This window comes from Notamacropus eugenii, chromosome 3 (genome assembly GCF_028372415.1).
Source record: "Notamacropus eugenii isolate mMacEug1 chromosome 3, mMacEug1.pri_v2, whole genome shotgun sequence".
Lineage (NCBI taxonomy): Eukaryota > Metazoa > Chordata > Mammalia > Diprotodontia > Macropodidae > Notamacropus > Notamacropus eugenii.
The window spans coordinates 218,644,970-218,672,176 of NC_092874.1; the positions used below are offsets into that span (position 1 = coordinate 218,644,970).

The following is a 27,207-nucleotide window of genomic DNA, read 5'->3' on the forward strand; positions in this document are numbered from 1 at the left end:
GGTGCTGCCATTCCCAGGGCTCTGCAACAATTTGCCTGTTGATGGCAACTGGTCAGCAACTGTTACTGGTGGGGATGACAAATGTGGGCCTCCTTCTGCACAATGATTTTTCACCTCAATTATGGGTGTAAAAGTTAGACTGGAAACAGATCTAGCAATCTGAGGGACAAAGCTATTCCCAAGGCTTTTGGGTTCAGAGTCAGATGCCATCTCCTTAGGGATCAGAGGGGAGATGGGGGTCAAGGTGGTGATGGTGGTCCACCTTACCTGGCACATGCTGCCCTAATCTCTCTCCTAGGGAAAGAAACTGGGGAGGATGCATATGAACTATTACAGAGAAAAGTGAGCAAAACTAGGAGAAAAATCTATACAATAACAATATTTAAAAACAAACTAGTGATCAGTGTAATAACCAACCAGGAATCTAGAAGACTGATGATAAAACATCTACCAATCTCCTGACACAGAGGTGATGGACTCAGGGTACAGAATGAGGCATATATTTATTGGACATAGCTATTACTGACATTTGTTTTGACTATGCATATTTGTTACAAGAGTCTTTTTTCTTTTTCTTCCAAAGGAGAGGGAAGCTGGAGGAAGGGAAGCTAAAGGAAGGGAAAAGTTTTTTGTTAATTATCTTTGGGAGCAAGAGTTAAAATTCACAAACTCTAGTGAGGGAATCTAGTCAAAGGAAGATAGGAAATGTTCTCTTGTTCATACAGAATCATACATTTAAAACTGGAAAAGATAATAGAAGTCATCTCTTCTAACTTCCACTCTCATTTTACAGATGAGAAAACTGAAGACTAGAGAGCTATACAAATAGTGTCAGTGGATTCATATCCTAGGCCTGCTGACACCAAATCCAGTGGTCTTTTAGTAATTACCTGCAACATAATTATAGTACACTGCAGGAGTAGTTACGGTAAAGTAGAAAGAACGGACTTGTGTGGTAAGTGCAATATTCTAACCCTTCCTCCATGTAAGCTATTTTCTTTAAAAAAAGTGTCCTTTGAAACTTGATTGGCTCAGGTGACTAAAAGTTCAAACTGCTGCCATCACTTCCTGGTTACCTGACTACAAAACAGATGTTTGGTGAACCATGAGAAACTCAGGCACAGGAACCTCACTCAGGTGAATGAACTCAAGATGTCCTCAAGGCCTGTCCTGGTTGAACATCCTCCTGCTCTGGCTAAGTAAATTTCCTCTTGTTAACTGCTGAATGACCTAGGATTATCTTATTTTATCCCAATATCCAAACTAGATTACCAAAGGATTGGCCTGAGTCAGGTTCAGCCCAGAACAGTTGGCTTAATTTGTAAGACTGGAACAGAATGATCTTACCAAAGTAGATGATGAGCAGTGCAGAAGGTCAGTTCAGAAGTTTATGTTTTTGGTGGTGCTTTTGGTAAAGCCTCCAGAGATGGTGGTGGCTTACTATGAAGTGCCTTTGCCCTATCCCTGGGAGAATGAAGCAGAAACTGCCTATGGCTATTCAACAAGCAGAGTCTGATGTGAATGTGATGAGAATGACACCCTGAAGATAACTGATAGTCTTTAAGGCTGACCAGCTGTGCTGGCCTACTAGCTTGGTCATTTAAGCCTCCTCCAAGTTCTACCCTGGGATCTCCTCAGAAATCATTTTACCTACAAAGCAGCCAGGAGGGAACTGGATGTTTTGGAATGAAAGATATTTTCAATCCTTTAGAACAGGGATATTCTAATTAGGAAAAACACAAAAGGAATAGAAAATAGAAAAGGCAAATGCAGGAAGAGTGCCTAAGGACCTAATGACTTTGAAATCCTAATGGTTATCACCTAAGTTCTCAGTGGGAAAACTATGGAAAGAAGGCCTCTTCCAACTTTAAAGGAGGGAGTATTTGTGAATGGGCAAAGAACTGCTTGGTTGTGAATGGCTTTTCTAAAAATGCACTGCAGCTAAACAAGCAGTCCTCAGTCCTACAATAGTAAAAAGACAGGCGCTATAATGAGTTAGTGGCATGTGGGACCCCAACACTAAAAGAATGCAAACTAAGGCAAATCTCTAGAATTTTAGAGTGACCTAATAATTGATTTAAAGGAATAAACTGAGTTTGTTTTATTTGGTAATTGAGAAATTTGTTCAATCATGTCTGGCTCTGTGTAACCCCATCGGGGTTTTATTGACAATGATACTGGAGTGGTGTGCCATTTCCAACTCATTTTACAGATAAGCAAACTGAGGCAACCAGGGTTAAGTGACTTGCCCAGGTCACACAGCTAGCGAGTACTGGAGGCCAGATTTGAACTCAGGTAGATAAGTCTTCCTCACTTCAGGCCCAGCTTAGTGGCAAAATTTTGCCACACAGCCTTTGTTGTGATTCTTTAGCTTAAGCCTCTTGTGGAAGCCCTTGAAAGAACAATGTTTAATTCTCCCCAGGAGTCCAGAGACACTTTTGGAATTAGGAAAATGGACAAATATGGTTTTAATTTATATTCTTCTACTTATTAGTGACTTGTACCATTTTTTCACATGGCAATTGATAGCTTGGATTTATTCCTTAGAAACTAACCTCTTCATATTCTTTGACTGCTTATCAACTGAAGAACAGCTTTATTCTTACAGATTTGAATCAGTTCCTTATTTATCCATAACACTGGGAGGACTTCCCTGCACTGAACTTATAAGAGCAACAAGAGTGCATGACGGACACTCACGGATGGTTTACCATCTGCATTCTTTAGAGAAACATCCACATCAATAGAATTGCAAATTCACGTATTTTCCTACTGAACTCCAAAGGAGTAGTCTTACATATAGGCCGCCAAACACATTTTGATCGAAAAAAGTCCAATTCTGCCAGCCCCGTTTTCAAAACTTCAGGTTAAACAGCTGTTTACACGTGTCAACAAAAAGCAAGGAAAACGTGCGGCACCGGATTCACTCCGGCCGGATCCCGCACCGCCCCACCCTCATCCAGCGCCCCGGAGTCTATTCACCCGGCGGCCTGCCGGGCGCCCGAGGGCGTACAGGGCTGGGAAGCGGCGGCGAAGCCCCGCCGGCCCAGGACCTCCGGACGCCGCGCTCTAACTGCCGACTTCTCGTCCTTCCTCGGAGCCCCAGCCACAAGCCGGTATCCAATGGCTAGCCTTTCCTGTCTGCCCTCCTTCGTTCCTACTTCTCCGGGGTACGGCGGCTCCGCACGCGCTCGTACACCGTCCCTCCCCGGGGTTTTACGCTCCTGCCTCGTGAAGCCTCCCCGGCGCTCCGGCCCAGCACGAAGGCTCCGCCGCACGGGAGGCACCGCAGTCGGTAACCCCAGGAGCGCGGGCCGTCTTCCTCCAGCCCAAGCCCAAGCCCACTCTCGGGAAGGAAGCCTTCCGCAGTCCTGCTCCACTTCGGCGCCTTCCTCCGGGGTGCCCGGGGTGCGCACCCCGCGGGTGCGTGGTTGTGGCAGCGACGTCTCTCCCGTCGGAGGGCCGTGCCCGGGCCACAGCGGGGGCTGCCTGACCGGCTCCGGGCCCCAGCTCCGGCCCGGCCCTCTAGCGTGCCCCTCCGGACCCGGGTCCTGCTCTAGGACTTCCCACCCCGACCCCTACCCAGCCCGGGGCCAGCCCTGGAAAGGGACTGAGGGCGAGGGGACGGAGTTGGGGGGGGAGGGAGATTGCACTCACGCGTGTTGGGAACGTGCGGGTCACTGGCCGGAGACACGACCGTGGCGAAGGCGCGCAGAGCCCAGGGCCGGGGCCGCACGCCGGGCCACAGAGGGAGCACGGGCGCCGCCATAGTTTTCTCCCAGTGCCGGGACGGCAAGCCGTGAGGGACACACGTAGGGACAAAGCGAAGGGGGGCGGAGCTTAGACCCGCCGTGGGAACACCGGCAGAAGAGGCGCTGACCGTGGATTGGCTTAGTGACGTTTCAGGCCTAAAATCACACCTCCAGGTAGTCCCCCTTGGGCTATTTCCCAAAGAATTCTGGGTAAAATACCTGTGCAGCAGATAACAGAAGTGCATGTTCCTTTAAGAACTGACCACTCCTTAACCACTCCCTAATCCCGCCCCAAACACCTAGTTAGCATATTTGGCACTGGTGGTACTATAGAATATTCTACATAAACTTTTCCCTGTACCCCTTTAAGGTTGCAGGTTCCCTAAGAACTCTTGTCTGCCGAAAAGCGTCATAAATCTTTAATTGACTTCAACAATGCTTACGTTCCTTAATTCTTCTCCAGACGACCTGCCCCTGGTACCCCAGTCTTTGTGGGGGCCTCACACCCCCTTTTCAGCCCTCATCATATTCACAGATGTATACGTGTATGTGTATATATACATATATATGTACATGTATGTTTATAATACATTTGTGCATATGAAAACCCTGGAATCAGAAAGAAGGGAGAGACACGGGGCTGGGGCAAGGGAGGAAAGAGAAGTACAGAGAAGAAGGAGAAGAGAAATAGGAAAAAAGGGAGAGGGAGATAAAGAAAGGAGGAGAGAAGAACAGGAAGGGAAGGAGGGAAAAAAGAGAGGAAGAGAGACACAGAGAGAAGAGGAGAGGTGGGGAGAAAGTATTGAAGAAGGCTAGAGAGAGGAGAGGCAAGGCAAGGTGTTCATGGCAAAACAAACAAAAAACAACATCAAGGGATAAGAAAAGGAAAATAGAGATCAAAGAGTTTGAGAAATTGGATTTAAAATTGTTTTAAAAAATCAAATCAAATCAAAAAGCACCAAAAAAGTATGAGAGCAGCAAAAGTGAGAATAACATTGCATAGCATGATATTGTGTGTGTTCATCCTTCGTTGCCGAAGAAGACCATGCCATCAGAGAAATGATGACATGACTTGCACTGGACTTTGCTTTGAGTGAGAGAGGGCTGTGCAGGTCACCAGCCTCACTTTCTCCTCCAGAGCCATCTGAGTCCAGTGACCAGATATTCATCAGGATGACTGGAGATGACCCAGGATGAGGCAATTGAGGTTAAGTGACTTGCCCAAGGTCACACAGCTAGCGAGTGTCAAGTGTCTGAGGTGAGATTTGAACTAAGGTCCTCCTGACTCCTGCACTGGTGCTCTATCCATTGCACCACCTAGCTGCCCATAGCATGATAAATCTAGGGCTAGAAGAAGGATCTCCAAGGTCCTCTAGTTAAACCTTGTTATTCTGCTGATGAGAAAACTTGGGCTATTGAAGTGACTCACCCAAGATCTCAGAAGCAGTAAGCCTCAAAAGCAGTATTTGAATGCAGATACTCTGACTCCAGAGCTCTTTATACTATATACCATTGTTGCATCTGTTGTTTCAGCATCATCCAACTCTTCTTGATTCTATTTGGGGTTTTCTTGGAAAAGATACTAGAGTGGTTTGTCATTTCCTCTTCCAGCTCATTTTACAGATGAGGAAAGTGAGGCAAATAGGGTTAAGTGACTTGCCCAGGGTCCCACAATTAATAAGTAGCTGAGGTGAGATTTGAACTCAGGAAGATGAGTCTTCCTGGCTCCAGGCCTGATAGTCTATCCACTGCAACACTTAGTTGCCCTTTATTAAGTGCCTATTTAATGTGTCAGTCACTGGGGATACAAATACAAAAAATAAAATGAAATGAAACAGTCCCAACTCTCAAGGTACTTAGGTTCTATGATTGTTTAGATGAAAGCACCATCTCCTTTTATGAAACTTCTGGTTTTCTATATTAAAATAAAAATTCTCCAGTGCTTCATGGAGTGTATTTGCAGAGGCTATTTCAGGAGAGAACACTGGAAAGGTCAGTCAAGCCAGAAAAGCTTCTGGGTGACAAGATATGTCTGCATTTTGAGTTATATACTAGTCAAGCCCCTACAGGCTTGTTTGTTCGAAGGTTTTCTCCTAGGTGGTGAGAGGACACCTTTAGTCATGGCAACCTATGGAAGAGAGAAAAGAATGTCTCTCAGTCCTGTGCTTCTGCTTAAGAAGTGATGGTGGTAATGTTGAGATTGTTATTAAACTGTAGACATTCTAAGTGTGAAATCCTTGTCCAATGACTAATAAGTAAGTTCACATACGCTAGAGGAAAGGACAAAAATCAGGCTCCATCGTCAAGGAGCACACATCTCAGTGGAAGAGACAACATGCAAATAACTGCATACATAGAAATAATTTGTATGCAGAGTAAATGAAAGGTAATCCCTGGGAAGACACTAGCAACGGGGGAAGAGGGAGGAGTGCTTGGAAAAAGTCATCTGCAGAAAGAAGGCTCTGAACTGACTCTGGAAGGAGGGTAGGCAATGGAGGTGAGGCATGAGGGTCAGCCAATGAAAAGGCTCAAAATCCTGACATGGATTAGGAATAGCAAACAGACCTGCGTGGCTGGATTGTAGAGTACACGGAAGGGAGGAAAGTGTAAAAAGATTGGAGATGTAGAAAGGGAGGTTTTGAAGGATTATGAAAGGCTTCAAATGAGAGAGAATTTTATATTTGATCCTGAAGGCATTAGGAAACCACTGGAGTTTATTGAGTATGAGGTGGTATGGTTCATCCTGTGATTTAGGAAAACCACCCTGGCCGCCAAGTAGAAGATAAACTGGAATAGAGAAGATTTGAGGGATGGATAACATCAGGAGGCTATAGTCAAAGAAGGAAGTTATGAGAGTCTGCACCAGGATGGCAGCTATATGAGTGGAGAAGTAAGGATATATATGAGATGTGTTGAAATTGGAAATTACAAGACTTAGCAAAAAAAAAAAATGGAAATGTAAGGAGAGTAAGGAGTCAAGGATGACAATAAGGTTTCAAACTGAGTGACTCGGACAGTTATTACAGAGGGAATTAATTTTTTTATCCTGTACCTTACATTTGATTTTATACTATAACAATGCTGTTAAATCTGAAGCCTCTTCTCTCACGTTTGAGTAGTGAAGCTTATTGTGTGCTAAGGTCCAAACCTCTGCCACCCCACGCCCCATGTCAGATAGTTAAAGAAAAATTCTGTTTTCAATACTCTCATAAAACATAGTCTCAGCATCTCCTACATGGTTTGTGGGATATTCCTGAGAAGCTTACACAACCTGACCTTGCCCCAGCTTTAACAATTGAGAGTCTTACTGAATTCCCCATTTGCCGGTAAGTCTTCCCGTATCAGGAATCTCAGGGAGTAGTTTGGACCTGCAAATTTACAAAGGCATTCCTTAGAGATAATGAGAGGTAGTCCTCATGACATTTGGGGGCTATACCCACTTTCTTTGATGCAACCAATAGCGCTCTTTGATCTCTGTGATGCTAGCCAATTAGATGATTTCTGTTCTTTGTCCTATGCTTATAAAAATGTATTACACCCTCAATTCAGGGTTTCTTGGCCAGAAGCAGAACCATTTGACCCATCCTTTATTACCAGGTCACATGCCCCTCATAATAAGCAATGTCTTACTTGGAGATTTGCCTCAGTTTACCTCCATGACCCGTTTCAAATGAGACATTACTCTATTACCCTGAACAGTAATAGGAAAGCAGAAAAGAGAGAAAGTACGTGGGGAGTGAAGGAGAGGGATGTTGAGATAATAAGTTCAGTTTTGGATATACAGTTTAAGATATTTATAGGACGTTCAATTTAAGATGCCCAAAAGATAGTTGGTGATAAGGGACTAGAGCTCAGGAGAAAGAGTAGGGCTGGAGATACAAATCTGGGAATCATCTTCATAGAAGTGATTGTTGAAACCAACAGAGATCACTAAGCAAGAGAGTGAGGAGAAGAAAAGAGGGTCCAAGACAGGGCTTTGGGAGACCTATGTGGTGAAGGAGAGTGGCTGGTCAAGGATGACTCCATGGTTGCAAACTTAAATGACTGCAAGGATGGTATTGCCCTTGTCAATAACAAGGAAGTTCAGATGACAGGTGGGTTTGAGAGGAAAGACAATGAGTTCTCTTTTCAACATCTTGAGTTTGAGATGCCAATAGAGCTTACAGTTTAAAATGTCTGATTGGAATGGTAATGTGGGACTGGAACAGAGAAGAGAGACTAGGTCTAGCAATATCCATCCATCCATCCATCCATCCATTTATGTGTGTATCTGTGCATATACACATCTTTCCAGCCTATATATGTATGTGTTCATGATTTGCATGGTGATAATAATGATATTTAATGGAAAACTTGGTCATCTTGCCTTGCAAGATAAGCATAATGAGCACCATGAAAATAATTATGTGTAGAAGAAAAAGTATATGAGGAGCTTGACAAGATCCTCCTGACTAAGCTAATGTAAACTTTGATACCCAGTGAATTCAGAGCAAAGCAGAACTGAGACATGGGGCAAGCACCCAGGAACATCAGACTCATGCAGCATTCTTCGAAAATCATATAGTGGTCTCACATATAATTCTAGTTTTGAGGTTTCACCATAAATGAATGAAGTATTTATTAAGTGCTTGCTGTGTACAAAAGCATTGTGCTAAGTGTTGGAGACACAAAAATAGACAGTCCCTGTTTCAAAGAAGATCATTTTCCAATGAGGGAGGTTGTTGTTGAAGACCATAACATCAGGAAAGTGATGCCATGACATGCAAGTGATTTGGATTTAAGTGAGGGAGGGCTATGCAAAGTCACCAGCCTCATTCTCTCCTTTGAGCTATCTGGGTCCAGTGGCAAGATACAAACCATTGGAGATGGCCCTCAATGAAGGAGACAATACTTCTGGAAGGTTTCAGCTGCAAATCAGACGGAAAGATCCTATGGTCTTTAGGGTGCAGTGGCAACGTATAATGCATAATATTAGTTTTTGATGTTGAATCAATTGACAGTGCCAGTAAGTCAATATAAATTTATTAAGTGCCTACTATGTTCCTTGCCAAAGGACTTTGGGGACAAGCACTTTCTTTTGTGGGTTTTAAATAGCTGGGGCTGTAGCACCTAGAGGAAGTTTCCAGGTTGCATCTCCCAAGGGGTTGCTTCCCAAGACAATGGCTGAGGGTACAAGACTGTGATCAAGAGGGCAGTGGTGGTTTGATATGCAGGGCACATTGTCTCCCCAAGGGTGACTTGTTGCTCCATCTAGGCTGACATGTCTGCCCTAAGTATGGGGATGGCTGGCCTTTTGTCCATAGGAGTTACCTCCCCAGATGATGACCATGAAAGCTGGGCTGGAAGCGGAACTAATGGTCTGAGAGATATTGAAACCCCTAGGGCTCCTACATTCATACTACCTTTGGTGACAGATGGGTTGCAGCTACCCTTTGATGACAGTGGGTAGGGTGGGTCCCCCTCCACAAAGATTTCTCCCCTCAATCATGGACGTGTCTCTACGGACTGGAGGATATTACTATTCCTGGTCTCTTGGGCTCAGGGTCCTGGACTATCTCCACCATGATCTGAGGTGAAATGGCAGTTAAGGTAACAATGGTGTTTTGATTTAACTAGCCCTTGCTTGCTGCCTCCTCTCTCCCTCAGGCTTTCCTAGTGCTTCTCTCCTATACAGCATTATCTGCTATTACATCCTATCGCCTTTCCAGCTGCATGGAATGAGTGGCCTCTTGCCTGTGCATTCCCCACTCTTCTTTATTGTGACCTTGCTTCTCTTCTAGTGTTCCAAATGGGCAGTTAGCCTTATGAGAATGTTCATTAGACCTTCATGGTTATCTTCAGAGAAGCAGCCTGCTAACTTGATGCTCCTTCTCAGAGATTACTGTTTACCTGTCTTGTTAAATAAAGCTCCCAAGGTGAATTGCACTTAGACGCTACGGGTGTTGAAAGAAATAATATTCCTTAAAGATTAGAGATTTCGCAGAATGGCAGCTTGGAAAGAATAAAAAGGGTCCAAAATATAGAATTAACCTAAGCCTAAATGCTTCTGTTGGTTGTGGATAGAATACACACAAATAAGCTAACAGCCAGAAGAGGAGGCCCTTGGAGGAAAAGGATGCATAGTAACTGCAATTAGATGAGAGGCCAGCAGATGGCAGCAGAGGGCCAAGAAATAACCCTCTTATCCAGGGTATTCCACTGATACTTTTTGATTTTGTAACCAGTACTAAAGAGATATGATTACTATTTTATAATTGAAAGTTGAAAAGTGCTATTCATCTTTAATTCCTAACTTTTACCCTTATTGTCCTGAGATTCCAGAGCTTTTGCTTCTCTCTATTGCTGTGCAAGTTAAGGAAATGTTTTCTGCTTTGAACGAATGAGTTCTCCAGTTGGTCCAAGAGAAGCACTGGTCAGAACTTGGAGCTGTGGTTTTGAATCGACTGACTCAAACCCTGCCTTGAATCTCATACGGCTTTAAGTGCAAAGCTACCTTTGCAATAATCTCTTTGTTTTCTCCAGCAGCAGATCATATTCTGTGAAGATAACTGTATTTCTGCCTAGGAGAAAGCCAGGGTCGGGACCCAGCAAGATGTACACCTATGTAAATGCAGGGGTGGGGGCTAATAAGTTTCCTGCAGAGAACAGGGGGGTGCTCAGGTATAGTGTGGACTAGATTGCCATAGTTTGAACTGAGGGCTCTTCAGAATGGAGTCTGTGATTCTGGATTGTGTGACATCTTGATAAAGGACTTCAGATGTCTAATGGACTGAACCCCATGCCTGATACTGCAAAGACTGACTTCAACCCAAATTTGAAACAGACCACCCCTCTCGACTTCCCAGTATTTGGAGGGGTAATACCTTCCCAATGCCACTTCCCATCATCCTAGGACCCCTAAAAGGTTGTGAATCAGCAAGAACCACTTGAAAAACTATAGCTAGCAAATATGCATTTCTGGCTCCTCTAATCCTAGTGATTCTGAATAGCAATCTACTGATGAAGGCTAGTATCATGTATCATGGTAATGTGGTTTGGGGAGGACAGTACTCTGGATCTCAATTCTTTTTTTTTTTTTTTAATTTTTTTAAATTTTTTTTATTTTTATTTTTTTTATTTTTTTTATTTTTTAATGTTTAACAATCACTGCCATACAATTGCGATTTTATCCCCCCCACCTACTCCCCACTACCCCCCTCCCTCCCCACGACTGCATACAATTCTGTATAGATTCTACATATACTTTCCTATTGAGTATATTTTCACTATAGTCATGCTATGTAGTCAGACTAAGATAAATGAAAGAAATCGTATAACAAATCAGAACATGATACACAAACACATACACATACACAAACATGATCTGCTACATTATGTGAGTGACTTCCATATTTCTCTCTCTGAGTGTGTAAGGCATTTTGCCTTGAGATCCACCATTGGGGTTTTTTTTTTTTTGGTAAGAAGTTCTTGTGTTATTACAAAAATCTAAGTCTACCAGAAAAAACTCTCACACACTGTGGTCATTGCTGTGCATAAAGTTCTCCTGGTTCTGCTCCTTTCACTCAGCATCAGGTCATATAAATCCTTCCAGGCCTCTCTGAAGTCTTCTTGTTCATCATTTCTTATGGCACAATAGTACTCCATTACATTCATACACCATAATTTATTCAGCCATTCCCCAATTGATGGACATCCCCTTGACTTCCAGTTTTTGGCAACTACATAGAGTGCTGCTATAAATATTTTTGTACATGTGGGACCCTTTCCCATTTTTATGATCTCTTGGGGATATAGTCCTAGTAGCGATATTGCTGGGTCAAAGGGTATGCACATTTTTGTAGCCCTTTGGGCATAGTTCCAAATTGCTCTCCAGAATGGTTGGATGCGCTCTCAGCTCCACCAACAATGAATTAGTGTTCCAACTCTCCCACATCCTCTCCAGCATTTATCATTTTCTTGTTCTGTCATGTTTGCCAATCTTATAGGTGTGATGTGGTACCTCAGAGTTGTTTTGATTTGCATCTCTCTAACCAATAGTGATTTAGAGCATTTTTTATATGATTATAGATAGCTTTAATTTCTTCCTCTGAAAATTGCCTGTTCATATCCTTTGACCATTTATCAATTGGGGAATGACTTGTATGATTATACATTTGGGTCAGTTCTCTATATATTCTAGAAATGAGGCCTTTATCCCCGAGCTTAGCTGTAAAAATTCTTTCCCAATTTACTACATCCCTCTGGATTTTGGTTGCATTGGGTTTGGTTGTGCAAAAACTTCTCAGTTTGATGTAATCAAAGTTATCCATTTTGCATTTCATAATGCTTTCTATCTCTCCTTTAGTAAAGAATTCTTCCCTTCTCCATAGATCTGATAAATTCACTACTCCTTGCTTCTCCAGTTTATTCATGGTATCAATCTTTATACCTAAATCATGTACCCATTTGGACTTTATTCTTGTGTACGGTGTCAGGTATGGGTCTATGCCTAATTTCCGCCACACTGTTATCCAGTTTTCCCAGCAATTTTTGTCAAACAATGAGTTCTTATCCCAGAAGCTGGGGTCCTTGGGTTTATCAAACAGAAGTTTGCTATATTCCTTGCCTACTGCATCTTGAGTGCCAAGTCTATTCCACTTGTCTACCTCTCTGTTTCTTAGCCAATACCAAGTGGTTTTGATAATTGCTGCTTTATAGTAGAGTTTGAGGTCTGGTAGCGCTAGGCCACCTTCCCAAGCATTTCTTTTCGTTAGTCCCTTTGATATTCTGGACCTTTTGTTTTTCCAAATGAATTTTGATATTATTTTATCCAGCTCTAGAAAGTAATTGTCTGATAGTTTAATTGGTATGGCACTAAATAAGTATATTAATTTGGGTAGAATTGTCATTTTTATTATATTAGCACGGCTTACCCATGAGCAACTAATGTTTTTCCACTTACTTAAATCTGACTTTATTTGTGCAAAAAGTGTCTTGTAATTGTGTTCATATAATCCCTGGGTTTGTTTTGGCAGGTAGACTCCTAAGTATTTTATACTGTCTACCCTAGCTTTAAATGGGATTTCTCTTTCTATCTCTTGCTGTTGGACTTTGTTGCTAATATATAGGAATGCAGAAGATTTGTGTGGGTTTATTTTGTACCCTGCAACTTTGCCAAAGTTGTTTATTAATTCAAGTAATTTTTTACTTGAATCTCTGGGATGGATCTCAATTCTTTTGAATAAATTAATTTCCTTCTCTGAGGTTCATTTTTTCTGGGCAGCTACAAATGGATTCAGAGCAAAGCACCCCTCCCAATGATGTTCCTGCTCTTGCTGACTCATTACTTTCTTTTCCCTGTCTTCATTGTTGTTGTCGCTGTTAATGTTGCTGTGTTCGTCCTTCATCTTTGAAGACCATGACATCAGAGAAATGATGCCATGACTTGCACCAGACTTTGATTTGAGTGAGGGAGGGCTGTGCAAGGTCACCAGCCTCACTTTCTCCTCCCGAGCCACCTGGATCCAGTGACCATTCATCAGGATGACTGGAGACAGCCCAGGATGCATTAGGGTAACTTGGCCTTTTCAGGTATTCACTTAGAGGGAGGTAATACCCATTGAGTGAATAGGCCTCTTTAAGAAGTAGTTAGGGATGGCCCTTATAGCAAAAAGAAAAAAAATACCTAAAAAAAATAAATCAAGCGGAGAGGGAAAGAGAAACTGTTACTATTGATAATCACTCTAAGCCACTATCTTTATAAATAGCTGATTCCCAGATCAACGTATATACGTATATTTTTTGTTCAATATCAGGAAAACTAACAGCATAATTTAACATATCAATAACAAAATTAACAGAAATCACAATTATTTCAATAGATGCAGAAAAAGCGTGACAAAATAAAACACCCATTCCTATTAAACACTAGAGAGCATAGGACTAAATGGAGTGTTCCTTAAAATGTCAAAGTAACATCTATGTAAAACCATCAGAAAGCATTATATGTAACGGAGATAAGGTTGAAGAATTCCCTGTAAGATCAGGAGTGACCATTATTACCACGGTTATTCAGTATTATAAACTAAAGCCACCTAAATCATTAGCATTTTTATACATTACTGACAAAAGCCCAAGTCTTAATTATCAGCTGTACAGAGAACTATGTTCTGGATTGACAGTTGGGATGGATGGGGTGAAAGAGGGAAGAAACATGTTACTTCATTTCAACAAATATTTGCTTGTTTCTTGACATCAGCGTGGAAAGATTATGGGAGTCTCCCATTTAAATCTTGCTCGTGACACTTGATATATGATCTCAGGAGAAGTCACTTTTCCTCTGAACCTTTGTTTCCTCATGTGTAAAATTAAGATATCTACTTTGTTGAATTGTCAAGATCAAATAAGATAATGTGTATAAAACACTTTAGAAACCCTTTAAGCTCCATATAAACTCAACTATTATTTTTCTCTACATCAATTACTGCTTTCATTGGTATAGGAGTTCCTGGTGAGGAAATTACTCTACTAAAGCAGATGAGCTCCTCTTCTTCAACTTAGAAGCTTTAGAGGGCTCTCAGAGGTTCCTGAGAGAAAAAGTGACTTACTTACCCAATGTCACATAGTAAGAGATGTGAACCCAAGTACTCCAGGTTCCAAGGCTCCCTATTTGCTGCAGAACTATTTCTCCTATTATATAAAAAAATAATAAAACTAATTTTATGTTACCAGAGGACAAAAACAATGTATTTGTGAATAAATACACTTACAGTGACAAAAATTTATAGAGAGTACTATGTACTGGGTACACGAATTCATAGGAGAGGTGACAAATCTTTCTCAATCAGTTTATCTGGAAATGTAGAAATTGAATCATATGCTGAAGTTCCTTTACAGTTTTAGTATTATTTATTTCTAAAAGCAATGTAATGGGAAGAATACTGGTCTAGTAGATCCTAGTTCTGGACCTGATTCTACCACTGGCTACCTAATGAGAAATTCTGGCTAAGGGTTCTGGCCCCTTATACCCAACAAAACACTGCCCCTGTCTCTAGCTTGAACTTCTGGACATTGTTGCTAGAAACTTGGTCACACCACCCTGCTATAGTCTGAAAAAAATCCCAAGGCTGGGAAACAAACCACAACTTCAGTTTTGACCATTAGTGTCTGACCTTCCCAATGCAGACCACCTTATTTTTCCCTTCTTTTTTACTTATGTCCACACACACCTTTATCTTCCCCTCCTGCTTCTTGTAAAATTCTGCTGTACCCATCCTGCTTATGTATTCCCATTTTATATAAGGTTGATGGAACTGATGCTCTGGGCTCACTGACTTGTGTCTAATCAGATGAGCCTGAGATCAGAGGAATAAAACTGTGGTTAACTATATCTGTCACTGACTGTGATTGACAGCAGTACCCTAATCAATGGTCCCTCACATAATCTTTATCCCAGGAAATGAGTAAAATTAATCCAAACTAACTTTTACACATGGCTTTAAATTTTACAAATCTCTATACACACATTATCTCATTTGATTCTCACAATGGTTCCATAACGCAGTTACTATAGGTATTCATCCTATAGATGAGGAAACTGAGGTTTAAAGAGAAGTCGTTTGCCCCCTAGAACACAGCCTGTATTTGTTCAGAGTTGGAATTCAGAACTTGCTCTGTGCTCCTTCATCTGAACCACATTGTGATGTGACACTTTATGTACCTATGTCAAGCTGGGTTTTGCACTGGTCCCTAAGGCTCATTTTAGCTCTACAATGTGGTCATTTTGATTTCGTTGACAAATTATAGCATCGTAAGTAATAATAATATAATTAGCGGACATGAAAATCAAAAATTGATGCCACTTCCTAGACCTTGACTTCCTTGATCTTGGATAAGGTACAACCTCTCTGAGGTTTTGGTTTTGTTTTGGAAATGTGCCTTGTTTAGGCACAGAGTTATGACGATCAATACAGTGATACTTAAAAAAATGCTTTGTAAAGCCTTTCCACTGCACAAAAAAGCAGATATTGTGACTTCTAAACTGACAGTCATGAGATGGCACTTCTGTTTCAAGGCAACTTTTTACGAACTTTGGTCTATTTATTGGGGTTTTATGGGTTAGCAAGAACTGAAATCCACACTTTCCCTTCCTTTTCTTTTTCTATAATGCTAACAGGCAACAGTCACTCACTTCTCAGAAATGCGTGGTGTATTATATTCTTTATTATTCTTTATATTCGTTTCCTCTGTAGTAGTTTCACAGCTGGATCTATATATAAGATACTAGCTTTAGAAAGAGGTCTCCTAGGCTGATGTGAATGAAACCCAGTATTGACAAGGGAGGTCTGATGAAAAAGCCACTTGACTTTTGGTTTTCCAGGGATGAGGACATTCAGTAATAAACACTTTATTCAGTACTTAAAATTTCTTTACTGCTAAGATCACAGACAAAAGAAATATTCTCATTAATATATTACCTTAGCTCAATTCACTTATTTCCTGCCCCTTTAAGACATCCCCCTTCCCACTCTCACTCCTGGCCCCAGATGCCTCCAAACATGAAAGATTACTATACTACCAACATTAAATGAACCTCAACAAAAATTCTGATTTCACTTTCTAGCAGCACAGGTTTGGTCATGCTATTACAGTGGTTTCCTATTGTCTCTATGGTAAAAAACGATTTTTTCCATTTGACATTTAAAATTTTTCACACGCTGACTGATTACCTATTAGTCCTCCCCACCCCCACCCCCTTACCCCACTCTATATTCTAGTCAAATAGGACTCCTTGCTGTTACCCATACACAAGTCTATCACTGTGTGCCTTTGCACAATCTGTACTCACACCTCTTGGAACCTTTAACTCCTTTCAGGGCTCAATTCAAATGACTACTTTTAAGAAGATTTTCCTGACTGCAGGTTGTTAAAAAAGTTCCTTCTGCCCCTATTTGTATTAATTTTGTATGGATTCTGTACTATATTTGCTATCTATGAATATAAGATCATAGATTTGGTGCTAGAGGGGACTTTATAGAGGCCTGGAGAGAATAAATGATTTACTTAAGCATACACATAGTAGCAGAGTTGATATCTGAATGCAAGTACTTCAAGCACTAAATAGTAACTATTTCTTTTACCTAGGAACCCTGAGGGTCTTCCCCTTACAGTTTGATTTTTTTTTTTTTTATTAAACATCCCTTGAGAAACTATTAAAGAAGCCTACTCATTGGATGGGTGTATCTCACTGAAAGTGAGAATGTGATAAGACCTTACCCTAAAGGGCCCAGGGTCTCACATTGCATTCTGGGTCATCTCCCAGTCCTTCTGATGAATATCAGGCCATGGGACCCAGATGGCCCTGGAGAAGTGAGGTTGGTGACCTTGCAAAGCCCTCCCTCACTCAAATCCAAGTCAACTGCAAGTCATGTCATCATCTCAATGTCATGGTCTTCTTCAAGAATGAAGGACAAAGGCAACTCACTCCAAATCCATTATACAATTCCACTATACCATGTTCTTTCCCCAGTAGTAAAATGTGAACTTGTTAAATGACAGAAATGTTTCATTTTTGTATTTGTGTCCCTAATGTCCTGCACAGCACCAGTCATATGGCTGGCTCTTCAATGATTAACTGCTTAGTTGATTCACTTCAAAATGTCTGACAAGATCTGAGATAACTCAATTATAGGACTTGGGGATCCAATCTGTCATGGCAATTAAGCTACTAGCTAAACAAACAAATAAATAAAGCTTTGCAAGAAAATCAAGCTATTTACCACTTCTAACAGCCAGTCACTTAAAGTTACTTTATATGGACACATGAAATTACTTAAACTGTGGCCTTGTCGATGGGGACATTATTCAAGAAAGGTTAATTCAAGTTATTATTGTGCTTCATTGAATGTATTTATAAAAAATTTCCCCCTATTTAGAGAGTATGAAGAATAATATTACATAATGTACATTATATAATATACAAAAGTAATAAAATATAAAATGTAATATTCAGAATATAATTCAAGATTTTTTTTTTTAAACCAAGATAAAAAGATCTACAGTCTTGTTAGGCTATTTGTTTAAATCACCATAGAGTAAATCAGAGATCTGTGATGTAAGTAAGACAATACTCAGGAGTTCTATGAAAACTTTGGGTCTTGGAGTTCACATTTCGTTCTCAATCAAATTTAGAGCTGTCCTGGCTTATTCCTCTTAAAGCAGAGATCTTGAAATCTGTATTAAGGAGATTTTAAAAATTCACATCATTTTACATACCATAGTTCACTGGAAAGAGCCCAGAACTTGGGGTCACAAGATCTGAGTTCAAGTTCCATCTCTTGTTACTAATTACCTGTGTGATCTTGGGAAGGAAATGAACCTCTGCAGGCCTCATTTTCTTCATTTGTAAAATGAGGAGGTTGATCTAGATGACCTCTAAGTTCTCTTTTAGCTCTAGAGTTGTGATTTTATGATGATTATGGTAATCATTATTAAATGAAATTACTAAATTTGCATAACAGACACAGGCATTAGACAAGTAGCCTCAAAAAAATATATTCCTCCTTTTCCCAGGTCCATTCTGTTGACGATGGGTAGGTCAGGGTGTACAGGGGGAAGAAAGTAAGTCTTTGCCTAGTTTTGTGTGGAAACCCAAGTTTTAAACTGGTTTGTCTATTTTTCTTAAAATAAAACCTGCTCTAGTTTCACACTACCCACCCTACCTCCCCACAAAGTAAGTACAAATACACATACTTAACAGTTAGATACAATTCTAACCTTATTTCAAATAACAGACACACCTTCATTGCAAAGCAAACTTTCAGGGTTGTTTTATTGGCTTCCTAAGCAAATGAACAAAAGCTATATGGCATGGAAATGTGAGGTTTTTTTTCCCTTGAAGGTTTCTTCATGGCTTTTTTCTTTTTCCTGATCACAATTGTACAATCATTTGGCGCATGGCTTAGCTAATTTTTGCCACTAAAAGAAGTGCATCTATCAGTTTATACAATGCTGTTCTAAACCCATTTAACACACTAAATGCATTAAATAATGCTGTCATGTTAAATAATGTTCTTCTGCTTGAAAGAATAAAATCCTTTGCCTTGACATATGGGTTTATATTTTCTTGGCTTACCTCCCTATCTAAAATTCAGAGAAAATTAATATAAACCTTGCTCATCTCATTCAGACTATCACTTTTACACAGGTAGTTCTTTAACAGTTCTTTGGTAGACAGACAGTTCTTTGTGTTTAAGATAAAATGTCTTACAGCCTTCTCTCCTGACAAGAAGTTTTGAATTTTCTCAGTTTTGATACTGTCCAAAAGAACTCCTCTGATGTCTTTAGGTTTTCCTGGCACACCAAAGATGATAAGTAAACCCAGACAGTCCTCACCAATCAAATTACAGAATTCTTCCATCTTCTCAAACCGATTTCCCCCCACGTCTAGTACTGCTTCCTTGCTGAGCTGGTCACCAGGATTAGGTTCAAGATGGAGAGCTGTGGACATCTGTAAAGTCTGTACAGCCAGCTGAAACAGGATTTCCTTATGAGATCCCCAGAAAGTCCAGATCCAATCAGCCCCAAACAACATGGCCTGATTCTTGGTCATTTTGTTAGTAGTGATTTTCTCGTCCATTCCATTTTCATGGCAGAAACTAATAAAATGAATTAAAAAGATCTCATTCAGTGTGTTGGCATCTGGGGACAGTTTACTTTGAGGATCTTCAAACCCAACATAGTCCTTCAGTTTCTGAGCAGCATATACCACAGCTCGACTGAAAATGTCACACGTAACAATGAGATCAGGCTTGTCCTTCCGAGTCACTTCTTGAGATGATGATTTTTGGCCCATCTTATTGGCAATCTATAACGACTTCAAAATTTCCAGAATGAGATGCAGTCAGGATGGATTCTTTTTCACAAAATAAGTTTGGTAGATAGTCGTTAGAGCCGCTGTTATCATACATGGTCATCTGTTTTCCAACCCTAAAGGTCTATATATATAGCCTAGCATAGGTAGATAAACAAATTATGCTTCCTGGTTTGTCAGCTGGGTGTATTCTGTTTGGATTGACTCAAACTGGTTTAACAAGGCTTGCTAACTTACATCCACACAAAGCATCCAGTCTTCCCTAGAATTCCACATTTAGCTTTCTTCTACTTTATCCTCTTAATATTTGCTTCCTAAACAGTTTCAAATTTTTAGTTGAATTCAAATTAGCACCTTGATTGCTTTTATACTCTTCCTTTCATAGTTATCTGTTTTTACTTCGAGAAATTGCAGGTGATGCCAATAAATTTATTGTCCTATTTCTACCCCCCCACTTTGCACTATGACCACCTATCATTAGCCCAGGTGTCCACAGTCTTTTTATTACTGGCAATAAAACATTCCAAGTCATGGTCTCACATTTCTGTTCTTTGGCATGTATTATATGTCTCTACTGCTGTCAGAGTAGGCTGTACGTTGTCAAAAAACAATTTTTTAAAAAAGATTAAGAATCAGAATACATGGAAATTTCCAATTGACTTTTTTATTACATAGAAATACCCAGTAGTGCACGCAGTCTGACAATTTTCTTTTTAAAAACAGTGTCATAAGAAATTGTTAGCTAGATTGTACTAAATGAAGCTAAAATGGCATTTATATTATTCTCCAGATATTATTATTTAGGGCCATAACAGGGAGTTGGGAAGGAATTTTCCAATAAGGAATTTTCCAAAATGCATGGCCATTTGTATTTATATTAAAATATGAACACAGTACATTAATAACAGTTTCTGATGCCATTATCACATAATGAGTGGTAGGGTTAAAGGTAGCATAACAATATTCTAATCAACTCACGGTAGGTATAAATAAATAACCTAAAACTACAAGACCTAGGAAGTATCTCCTAGCGACAAATGGAAAATTTGTGTCTCTGATATTTAAATTTTACAATTTACGTATCCTAATAGTATTTATGAACTCTCTTAAAATTCTTGAGCAGGACTACTTCCTAAGTTGTCCTACTGAGGAAAAGAGTAAATGTGTACTCATTAGAATGACAATTTATGTACATACCTTATTGGTTCAAAAACTTTCCAAAAGCCTTAAAAAAAATATCATGGTAGGCAATAGTTTTATTTGTAGTTTTCTCTTCTCTTTCCAAAGAACATATAGGACCCACTGGACTACAGAACAGCTCCATTTAACATCAGGAAATTGGCATCATAAACTGCTTTTCCATATAAGAATACTAAACTGATTGGATGGAACTTTATTTTGGGATAAAACTTCAGGGAAGTTATCTGTTTTAAAAGCTCCATTCATCGGTAGCAGGAAGGGTTTACAATTAATATATACTATGCAACCTACTGATAAAGAGTTTTGATGTGGTAATATGCTTACAGAAGGAAAAAAAGGAGTTTAATACTATAAAGTTTTCTTAAAATTCCTTTTAAATGAATCCTTTGGAATAAAAAAAACTATTCTAGTTGCAAAATAAAAAATTGCCCTTAAGTTCGTCTTTGTAGGTAAAAGAATCCAAGATTTGAAGTCAAAATCTTAAATAGTATAATATTCCAACCCATGGTAGAAAAATAATTCTTGGGGATTTCAGATTGACTAACTTAACCTGTAACTAATTTTGTCACAATGGTCAACACTGTCAGCATTTGGTAAGATAAGAAAGTCCCGAGTTCAAAAAGTCTAATCTTTCCAGGAACCAGCTGGTACATATGCAAATGGTAATCCACACTCGTTTACAAAACAACAATCTTTTTCATTATCTTCCTATGGCATAAAATAAAAGTTCTATTTGCTATGACTTAATATATTTAAATGTGTATACATGCTTAGAAAAATGTACAAAAATAAGAGAGAAATAGTAAAAAGGCATGTAAGGACATAACTGTGACATTCAGGTGAACACATTTAATAGTGAAGGAATTCTATGGATTGATGTTGAGAAATGTAGCATTGATCACTTAATTTTTGTTTAAAAAAGCCACAGTAAATAAAATGGAATACTTTACTTAATAGCTCATTTTCATCCAAAGTCTCCCATTAACATGATGAGGAATACTATAGTAACATCCCTTAAAAAGCAATATTTTAAATATGTCACAGAATTGTACATTAAATAAGAGTAAAAACCATTATACTACCACTCAACAGTGTTGCATTGTTCTTGGCAACTTCAGAATAGGCCCTTCCCCCACCCCGCCCTTGTCCCCTTGAAAAAAAAAAATCACTTCTAAACAAGCAGAAGTGAGCCTAACAGAAAGGACAATCTGTAGCCCAGCACATCTCCTGAATGTATTTCTGAATAGGACAGAAAAGAGGACTCCTAACGGGTACCCAGCTGTCACTGTCACACGTTGGAGTCTTCATCTGTAATACTAGCACTAGGAGAACGAGTGGCAAAGTCTTTAAACATGTCATCTTCTTTTAACATGTGCTGGAAAACAAAGAATGAGAGTTATACATATTGTTAATTAAAAGCTCAAGAACTGTATAATCTTAGACAGATTTGGTGAGTTCAGGATATCCAAAAGGCATTTTAGATACTTACTGTTAAATTGTTGATGCCTTCTGAAAAAGCTCCGATTTGCCTTACTGTCCCTTCTGAATCTTCCATCTGCATAAAACAAATCATCCAGAGGTTTTTTGGATTTCAGACAAATGCAGCAATTACCAATAATCTAAGTAGAAAAGCTACATATTATACTTAATGAATAGGTGTAGGTATGACAATATACTTGGGTCCAGAAGATGTTATAATAATGTCAAATGGAGCAAACTCTACCTTAACACGCAAGTATTTTCTCCTGGAACTAACATACAGCAAGCAATCACTTCTATAAACATCCGCATGCACACACATAATTAGTATCCTAAGAAGAACTTTTAAATATAGTCATGTGCCAAGCACGTAGCCCAGTGCCTGGCACAGAGTAGGAACTTAATAAATGTTTACTGAGTTGAGTGAAGGTCATTACATAGAGAAAGGTGGCCAACTATTAACCAGCTATGTATAGGTAGAGCAGGAAAAGGAAAAGGATTTAAACTGTATCCACAATGATATAAGGAAGAATATCTTTATACTAAAATATGGTTAATATGAAATAAGGAAAAGGACTTAAACTCTATCCACAATGATATAAGGAAGAATATCTTTATAATAAAATACGGTTAATATGAAATAAGGAAAAGGACCTAAACTCTATCCACAATGATATAAGGAAGAATATCTTTAGAAAAAAACATGGTTAATATGAAAAGTATCAATAAATAAGAAAGTCAAGAAGATTAGAATGATGGACCACTCAACTCGCTGTTTTATTGTTCTGTCTTCGACAGACACCAAAAAGATTATTTTTTTGGCCGGGTGATCATAATTTTTCAATTTTAATCTGAAAAGGTCATGGATATAGCCTGAATATCTCTGGCTTCCCTTAATTTCTAATCATATGATAATGGTGATGAAGATGATAGCATTTATATAGTTTCTACTATGTTTCTAGGCATTATATTAAGTGATTTACAAATATCTCATTTGATTCTCACAACCACCTTATTATTATCCCCATTTTTCTGCTGATCTGAGGTAAACAGGTTAAATGATGTGCCCAAAGACACACAGATAGTAAGTGTCTCTGGTGAGATGGGAACTCAGGTCTTCTGACTCCAGGCCCAGTGCTCTATCCACAGTACCACCTAGTAGCTGCCATCTCAAGAAATTTACCAACTTAGTCAGATGGAGAGAATAACCTTGAGATTTATCCTGGAAATAATATCTGCTAGTAGTAGTATTATGATCTGTGATTATGATACAAAAGAAATGTCATTAACGGCTCTAATCAAAACATAAATATCATCTTAACTTCTTATCTTAGAACTCATATTCCAGTTAGTATCTCAACAACAATTCACATTTACCTGTTCTAGTCTGTCCAAATCGTCATCATCGTACAGACGCATATCCAAACCAGGACTATATCCCTTCTTGGCTGCATTTCTTGATGCCTGTCCCAATTCCATAGGGCATATATATTCTTCCATATCTTCTTGTTTCTTTTTTCTTAGATTCCCAAAATTGCTGAAGGTAAGTTTCTTTGGCTTTAAAAGAAAAATGTGAAACCAGTAATTCAGTAAAACCACTTAGGGGCTCATAAGACCTGATAGGTTCATTATTTAATTATGAGTCATTTACAAATAGGAAAATTGATGATTAAGCCTGGGTCCAATAAAAGAATGACTGAAGTCCCTAACTTCATGCACCCAAAGATAAAAAAATAAGCTTTTGTCATAAATCTCATAATAATCCTTAGATGGACATGGGCAAGGTAAACATCTGATATATCTTTTTTTCTTTTGGGGGTGAAAACAAGGAAGCAGGAAGGGTTTGTTATTAGATCTTTACCTCCATTTAAGTTTATTAAAATACCTTGTTTGGAAAATAAGAAGAGAAAGAAATAGCCTGAATGGGTGGATATGAATCTGATATCATTTAAAAATCCACCTAATTTGGCAGGTACTCCTAATACAGTTTTTTAGTTTATAATAGTTTTTAGCTTTCCTCCAATATAAATGCATCGCTTCATTTCACTGATGCCTCTTGAAACCTTACAGATGGTTCACTAGTCCATCTAGCAGCTGCTGTTAAACAGGGAAACACCCTCCTTATCTTCTGGATACGTCCACGTAAGAGACTGGAAATCATCTAATACTCTGTACTAAGCTATACAGTATCCTCTTTAACAATACAGAAATTAAAAAGCGCTCCCTTAATGTTTGTACACTGTAATTCTGGTGAAATAACAAATGTTTAATCGACTGATCTTAGTCAATCTAAAGGATCTTAGATTGGTGATTCACATTTGTCAAATGCCACTCTATGTATTATTTAGGTAACTCAATTACAGATTAACATTTTCTTCTCTCATGAAAGGAGTAAGGTCCTATTAACAGGATGCCCTGATGTGGTTCCATAGACTCTTGGTTGCTTACACACACTGGTGGGAACCTAAACTTACTTTCACTTTGGCAGTAGCTGTTAGAAGTACATAATCTGGTGACTCCATCGCCTCACGCTTCTGACGTTGAGCCTCAACACCAATCAATAAGTTGAAATGGGTGGCCAAATGTCGTCTTAGCAGTGTTTTATTTGGTGGAATGTTTAACAACTGAGCCATTGTTTCAACATTAAAACGAGGCTCCAGAACCTGTAAGCACATTTTTGTCAATGGCACTAAAAACCAACATTCAAGGTGCAACATCTATACATACATAATCCGTAGAAACGCTTTCAAATACAGCAAAGATTATTACATGAAGAAAGGTGGCTAGATCCACATAGGACAGGAAAAGGAAATGGATTTAAACTATATTACAATTACATAAACTAGCTATAAAAAGAGCATCTTCAGAGTAAAAGATTATTACCCACTAAAATAACCAATAAGGAAATTTATAACATCTGGGACCTGCAATCAAATCAAGGCTAGCATTATTTCTGGAAAGGGCACTATTCTACTCACTTTCCCTTTGACTTCTCAGACCAAAACATCCTTCCTTGGCTCCCTAATGCTCCAAGAAGATAAAGGCAGAGGGCAGAAGCACTTGACTGGTAAATACCCTGGTGCACTCTAGGAATCTAAGAGTCAGCACAATTTCTAATATCTGGACAGGGTCTGCCAGGGCAACGTAGGAGACAAAGTCAGTTTGTGCAAGGAGATGTGGTGGATCTCCTCTCCTTGGAGGTCTTCATTCAGATGGCAATTGTCAAGTCTGGGGTAGAGGCCATGCATTCCTTCAGTAAATGGTGGGTTGGACTAGACTCAGGTCCCTTCCAACTCTTAAGATTCTATGATTCTTTCCTGAAGATCTCTAAAAATTGAAAACCTGTCTGAGATAAGTGGTCATATTTCTCCCTAAGAGCAGAAACATAGACAACTAAGTGATTTAAAATACTATGAAAATGCATGTTAGCAAACCATGCTACCGATCAAAACACAGGAAATGTGTTGTACATGCTATGTAGGTAACTTTTTAAATGTCTAGTGTTTGTGTTCATCAAATATATCAAATACATGTTAAATTGAAACACAGCTTTACCATGAGTCCACCATGCACACCACTGCCTCTCAAATTTGGTGCATACTCTGCCAAATCTACAGAGCGTAGCCATTCCATCACTCGATGATTGGTCCATTGGGAAACTTCTGAGGGAGTAATATTATTCTACAGGAACAAGCAACCGTTGACATTTTTAGTGGTTTACATATAGGTTCCAGCCCTAATTAACTCTTCCTATTTTGTCAATAATCCCCACCCTGTTCCCACATCTAGACACACATCCTCTTTGGGTTGCAAATGTACTTACTACTTCGAACAAAGATTAAAGTAGGTATCTTTTAAAGCATTTTAGAGACACAGATAATTTAAATTCCCTTTACTAAAAATTATATATATTTATATATTTTTTATATGTACATATTCCACATTATTTCACTCATCACATACATATCCCATATCTGTGTATAAGATTATAGCAGAACATTATCATTACTCTTAAACATATTGCTTTAGTGAAAAAGAAATTGCCCAGTACTGCCTAGGGAGTCTCCTGACTCCCTAGTCCAATATTCTAAAAGCAAAAAGTTGATTTTTTGGGGGGGTCGGGGAGGTAAATTCATTTTCTACATCTGTAAAGTAAGAATTGGTTTAGATAACCTACAAGCTCTCTTCCAGCTCTAAAATCTATGACAGGCTATGATCTGTTCTAAAGAACAGATTTTTTTTTTAAAGTATCATCATGGAGAAGAGTCATATAAGATCATACATTTAGAGTTAGAAAACACAACAAAGGTCATCTTTCCCAATATCCTCACTTTACAGATGGCTCAGAAAAATTAAGTGATATATGTGAGACAGGCATTTAGTAGCATGGCTGAGATTCTAACCTAGGTCCTCTAACTTCAAATCCATTATATATAGAGTTGAGAAAATGATGATTTTTTTTTTCTTATAAGCTTTGAAAGAGCAGATATACTGGAGTTTTTTTTTTTTCAAATGTTACCTCATCTGATGGTCGCCTCCGTAGACAGTTGGGTTCAAAGTTATTTATCCTTAGCACCTGGATGGCTCTTTTGATACTAAGATGATGTAGCACACTAACCACCTTCAAAGACAACAAATCATCCTTGGAGGAAAAAGGGGAAGAAACACTTAGCACATATGCTAGATTATAATAAGAATCTTTTCTTTATCAGGAAAATCAGACTTTAAAGTCAAACTCTCCACTTTCTTCTTGTCTCACAAAATTAAGTCCTTCAAGTTAGTGGAGTGTCCACTGCCATACTTTGAAATTCCCTAATGAGAGGCATTTCTTAACTAGTGGAGATAAAGAAGATTTCAATAGCTATTGCTTGCTACCACTGCTCCATGAAAATCCCCTACACTTTTGGCTATTTGCCACCTCCCATT

At 39.2% G+C, this 27,207-nt stretch overlaps 3 protein-coding genes across 7 annotated transcripts in view; all 3 read right to left on the reverse strand.

The window, feature by feature from the left end:
• Positions 1–3,948, reverse strand: part of MRPS35 (mitochondrial ribosomal protein S35) — a 36,251-nt gene extending 32,303 nt beyond the window's left edge. Inside the window, exon 1 of the mRNA XM_072654461.1 lies at positions 3,658–3,948. Coding sequence (XP_072510562.1) covers positions 3,658–3,769 — 112 coding nt within the window. The 5' untranslated portion in view covers positions 3,770–3,948. The remainder of the gene's footprint in view (positions 1–3,657) is intronic.
• A 14,595-nt stretch (positions 3,949–18,543) lies between these two features.
• On the reverse strand, positions 18,544–19,584 carry REP15 (RAB15 effector protein). The gene has a single exon (XM_072654470.1). It carries the CDS (start codon positions 19,582–19,584, stop codon positions 18,880–18,882), a length of 705 nt encoding a protein of 234 aa, XP_072510571.1. The 3' UTR covers positions 18,544–18,879.
• Positions 18,544–27,207, reverse strand: part of PPFIBP1 (PPFIA binding protein 1) — an 81,969-nt gene continuing 73,305 nt past the window's right edge. For 3 of the 5 annotated variants that reach the window (XM_072654465.1, XM_072654462.1, XM_072654467.1), the window contains 6 exons: positions 26,801–26,923; positions 25,837–25,962; positions 24,756–24,944; positions 23,659–23,838; positions 22,292–22,357; positions 20,247–22,177 (listed from right to left, as the gene is read on the reverse strand). In XM_072654465.1, coding sequence (XP_072510566.1) covers positions 22,091–22,177; positions 22,292–22,357; positions 23,659–23,838; positions 24,756–24,944; positions 25,837–25,962; positions 26,801–26,923 — 771 coding nt within the window. In that variant the 3' untranslated portion in view covers positions 20,247–22,090. Of the gene's footprint in view, positions 22,178–22,291; positions 22,358–23,658; positions 23,839–24,755; positions 24,945–25,836; positions 25,963–26,800; positions 26,924–27,207 lie in introns of all 5 variants that reach the window. The other 2 variants (XM_072654466.1, XM_072654464.1) reach the window with 1 other exon arrangement.